The sequence below is a fragment of the Bison bison genome, unplaced genomic scaffold (assembly GCF_000754665.1).
Source record: "Bison bison bison isolate TAMUID 2011002044 unplaced genomic scaffold, Bison_UMD1.0 scf7180017846886, whole genome shotgun sequence".
Taxonomy (NCBI): domain Eukaryota; kingdom Metazoa; phylum Chordata; class Mammalia; order Artiodactyla; family Bovidae; genus Bison; species Bison bison.
Genome location: NW_011477459.1, coordinates 2,003 through 6,710, shown reverse-complemented (window position 1 = coordinate 6,710; position 4,708 = coordinate 2,003). Strand labels below are relative to the sequence as shown.

General features: G+C 44.0%; 1 protein-coding gene across 1 annotated transcript in view; it reads right to left on the bottom strand.

Moving 5' to 3' along the window:
* The window catches only part of LOC104989417 (zinc finger protein 737-like), a gene marked incomplete at its 5' end in the record, with an annotated part of 8,140 nt that extends 4,111 nt beyond the window's left edge, over positions 1-4,029 (bottom strand). Inside the window, 4 exons of the mRNA XM_010841097.1 lie at positions 1,057-1,153; positions 1,217-1,435; positions 3,282-3,409; positions 3,903-4,029. Coding sequence (XP_010839399.1) covers positions 1,057-1,153; positions 1,217-1,435; positions 3,282-3,409; positions 3,903-4,029 — 571 coding nt within the window. The remainder of the gene's footprint in view (positions 1-1,056; positions 1,154-1,216; positions 1,436-3,281; positions 3,410-3,902) is intronic.
* Positions 4,030-4,708: the final 679 nt, after the last annotated feature.

The window sequence follows — 4,708 nt, the reverse complement described above, 5'->3', positions numbered from 1 at the left end:
TGGCCACCTCATGCGAAGAGTTGACTCACTGGAAAAGACTCTGATGCTGGGAGGGATTGGGGGCAAGAGGAGAAGGGGACAAGAGGATGAGATAGCTGGATGGCATCACTGACTTGATGGACATGAGTCTGAGTGAACTCCGGGAGTTGGTGATGGACAGAGAGGCCTGGCGTGCTGCGATTCCTCGGGTCACAGAGAGTCGGACGACTGAGCGACTGATCTGATCTGATCTGATCTGATTCTCAGTGAATATCCTTAAAGATTTAGAGAAAATTGATGAACCCTTCACTAGCTTAAAAATAAAATAGAGATGGGAGGATCAAGATGCCAGAGGATTAGGCAGACACAGACTTCATTTCTCTCCACAAATGCATCAAGCATACATCAGAAATGGAACAGTTCTCACAGAGCCCAGCTGAACACTAGCAGAGGACCTTGGAAATCTAAAGGACAAGAAAGATTCCTGCTGAGCTATGCAGGGCAAAAGAAAGAAGAAGGGAAAAGAATAGGAAAGGAAGTCGGACGGGGCCTGCAACCCTGGGGGGATCTGAAGAAAGGAGAGGTCTCTACATCCGGGGAAGGCCCTCACTAGGGGAGCCCAGTTGGGACAGAAGGGGAGACTCATCCTCTGTGGGAAGAGAATATGGCAACAGTCTGTGGCAGCAGGACAGAGTGAGACCTGTACACAGTGTACTGACCCCTGCCCTGCCCACCCAGCCTGAGAGGGTGTCCACTGCTGCAGACAAGGGCTGGGTGCCAGAATGTGGGGTCTGGAAAGCAGACTCAGGCAGAGGACTGCTGTGGGCTGTGAGGGGACATCCTGCAGGAAAGGCAGGGAGGGAGGAGCCCTGCAAACAGAAATGCTTGGGGAGGAAGACTGAACCACCACAGAGTAGAGCGCCATTGTTGAGTGATGTCCAAAGCGAAGACCCACCATTGTTTATAGCCTCTCTCCCCCTGTGCCGGCCCCTCTTCACCAGGCACTATGAAGGGCTCCATTAGGGTGGGTGCTCTCATGAACCCAGCTGTTGCCTCTTCCTCTGTGCCCCTCATTACCAGGGTAGACTGGTGGACTCTGGGAAACCTTGGGAGCAGGTGTCTGTAGTTTATCCACATGCACAGAGGGTGCTGAAGCATTGCTGAGCCCCAGGGTCTGGCAGTTTAAGGAAGTCGAGCTGATATCTCTACTGGAAGTTGCACAAACTCTTTTCTATACCATCACAGCTGTCTGTGTAAACTCAGCCCGTTTAGAACATCTGAATGAACAAGGAGGGCTCCCCCAGTCACAGAAGGTGTAGCATAAGCAGCTGTAGACTTTGTAGGCTCCTACACGAGGGGGCGGAGCCAGGCCAGAATCTGAGCTGCCCCAGAGCACCACAGCGGGTCCAGCTCCATGATGAATGCAATCCTGGGCCCTGACTTCAGAGGATCTATGCTGGTGAAAACAACATCTGAGAGACATCAGGGCCATGTGCTGGGATACCCATGGTTGAGGTGGGGCCAAGGGCAGTGCCGACCAGGGTCACATGAGAGCTCGCACAAGGCATGAGATGTGGCACACAGAACACTCCCCGAGGTGAACATCCCCAGAAGAGCAATACTCAGGGTCTTCTCTCCCAGTGGGTGTGCTCCAATCCCACCTGCCTCCACCACAGATCAGAATCACAGTGAAGAAACAGATCTGGGGGCTTCTACTCCACAAATCAGGGAGCAGACCCCACCACAGATAGGGCAGTGACAGCCACAGAGCCAAGGGGAAGCTCGCTTCAATATCCAGGGTAGGCTCGGGTCACAGTAACAACAGTCAAAGCCCAGATCAGGAGATAAGGGCACAAACCTCTGGACCAACCTCACCCACCAGGGGACAGACACCAGGAGCAAGAGGAACTAGGATCCTGCAGCCTGCAGAACGGAGGCCACAAACACAGAATATGCGACAAAATGAGAGGACAAAGAAATATGTTGTAGAGGAAGGAGCAAGACAAAAACCTGCTTAGATAAAAACTAAGTGAAGATTAGAGAAGCAATCAAATGACTACTTTTTGCTTAAAGTCCTCTTAAATCGAGACACCAAACATTTTCACAAGTACTAGGTGCCTACTAATTCTTTAATTCACTTCTTATCACCTGTGTTTTTATTTGAGAATGTTCAGATATTTGAATCTAAAAATCATAAATGATATGACATAGAACTAATGTCTTAGCAAGTGAGGACATACAAGACAGAGCCCAGGGAAGCTCATAACAAACAAGATAAATTGACAAAGTGGTAGTTCTTAAGAAATTAAATAAGAAGTGAGACTTTAAAAATATGATGGAAACACATGGGGCTCTACTCAGTACTCTTTGGAGACCTAACTGGGTAGGAAATCTAAAACAGAGTGGCTATATATATGTATAATTGATACTGTTTGCTGTACAGCAGCAGAGCTTTGTAAAACAGCTACACTCCACTAAGAACTTAATAAAAATATTTCTATATATTATCAAAAAATCTTAACAGTTTGAAACAACCATTGCAAATATGGAAAATGTTCTAAGTTCTTATGCCAATTTATTTTAAAATTCTTTGAGGTAATTGAATATATTAAAGTATTTTAACCATTCAGGAATTGAGACAAATACACTTAGGTATTTAACATGAGTTTGTATAAAGAGAAGAGAACCTTTAAAGTAAGCATGAAACTTTCATTTTCCCATTTTAGGGAGGTTTTGCTTTATGCAGTGAAGACATTACTTGAGTTTGACATGAATAAGGTCATATCTGCAGTTGCCAGTGGATTGGAAACTATAAATCAGAAAAAAAGAAAAAAAAAAAAATCTGTCCTAACTATTCCTAGGACTTTGGCAGTATGTCTATGACTCTACTTACACAGTTTCTGTTTAAAGGTAGAAACAAACTTTAAAAGGAGTATCATATAGTCACTCAGAAGTGTGCACAGTTTTCCTAGGATTCCCAAGAAATGAAAGAGTAGCCAACTCATGCAGGTTGTCACAGGCCAAGAGGAGAATTTTAGTTCTCACTGTGAATGAGAAAAGCAATCACTGGAGATGAATTCATGAATGATTAAAGAGACACAATGGGGCAGGTGATAGCTGTCTATGACAGCAACAGAAATAAATCCAGACTTCTCCAAAATCATTTCCAAGGAAGCAGATCTTCCCAAACCACATGACAAAGGATGACTTCCTCACTGATTCTCATAGAATCAACTATACATATATATAGCCACTCTGTTTTAGATTTCCTTCCCAGTTAGGTCTCTCACTGGACCTCTCACCTGAGTCATCGGCTCCATCCATTCACACCTACCTGGGTATATGCCTATTGTCTCCATTCTCCTTATATTCCTGAGATCCTTCATTTGCTCCAGAAAGGTGACCAAATCTGGCTTAGAGACCACAAGACCTGTTCATCAGAGAAAGGAATATTTGTTATGCCAGAGATTCATCAGTTTCTAATCCAATATGTATTCAGGTGAGAAGAGGACACATGGGTGAATGTTAATACAGCCTAGAGAATGATTTCCCCAAACACTTTATTGAAAGTACCTATATAATGCTAACTAATACAAAAAAGTCAGGTCCTGAGATTCTGGTCAAGTGCCACTAAAGCAAAAGTAAGTAGCGGAAATGTGAAACTAAGAGAAGGTACAACTATTTAATACCACAATTACCACTAACCTAGAAGAAGGAGGCAGATTACATGAAGGAAGAAAAGGTTACAAGCATAACGAATCATCATGAAGCCTTTCTTTCTAAACTCACAGATACCCATTTCCCCTAGAAAGCGGAGATCTGAAACAAATGTGCAGAGCAGAAAATTTCAGAAGACATTCTAGAAATGAAGGAACCAAAACCCTGAGGTTAGATAAGCGATTCTGGAAGGAAGTCATCCTCACCCAAGCAGGCCAGGTTCCTATAGTTCTCTATCATCACGTCCCTGTACAATTCCCGCTGACCGAGGTCCAGGCATTCCCACTCCTCTTGAGTGAAGTCTATGGCCACATCCCGGAATGTCAGCCATCCCTGAAATACAAAATACAGATGCCATGTTGCTGTGGGAACACTTCCTAATATGACCCATGCTGGAAACAGCAAGTTCAGAGACCTGGTTTTCATTTAGGAGAGTGGCTGCTATGAGACAAGAATATAAATTTTACACAATAATATTTTCTTTTTTGGGGTGTTAATTCTAGAAGGTCTTGTAGGTCTTCATGGAGCCGTTTAACTTCAGCTTCTTCAGCGTTACTGGTTGGGGCATAGACTTGGATTACCGTGATATTGAATGGTTTGCCTTGGAAATGAACAGAGATCATTCGGTCGTTTTTGAGATTGCATCCAAGTACTGCATTTCGTACTCTCTTGTTGATTATGATGGCTACTCCATTTCTTCTAAGGGATTCTTGCCCACAATAGTAGATATAATGGTCATTTGAGTTAAATTCACCCATTCCAGTCCATTTTAGTTTACTGATTCCTAAAATGTCGACTTTCACTCTTGCCATCTCCTGTTTGATAGCTTCCAATTTGCCTTGATTCATGGACCTAAGATTCCAGGTTGCTATGCAATATTGCTCTTTACAGCATTGGATCTTGCTTCCATCACCAGTCACATCCACAACTGGGTGTTGTTTATGCTTTGTCTCTCTCTCTTCATTCTTTCTGAATTTATTTCTCCACTGATCTGCAGTAGCATATTGGGCAC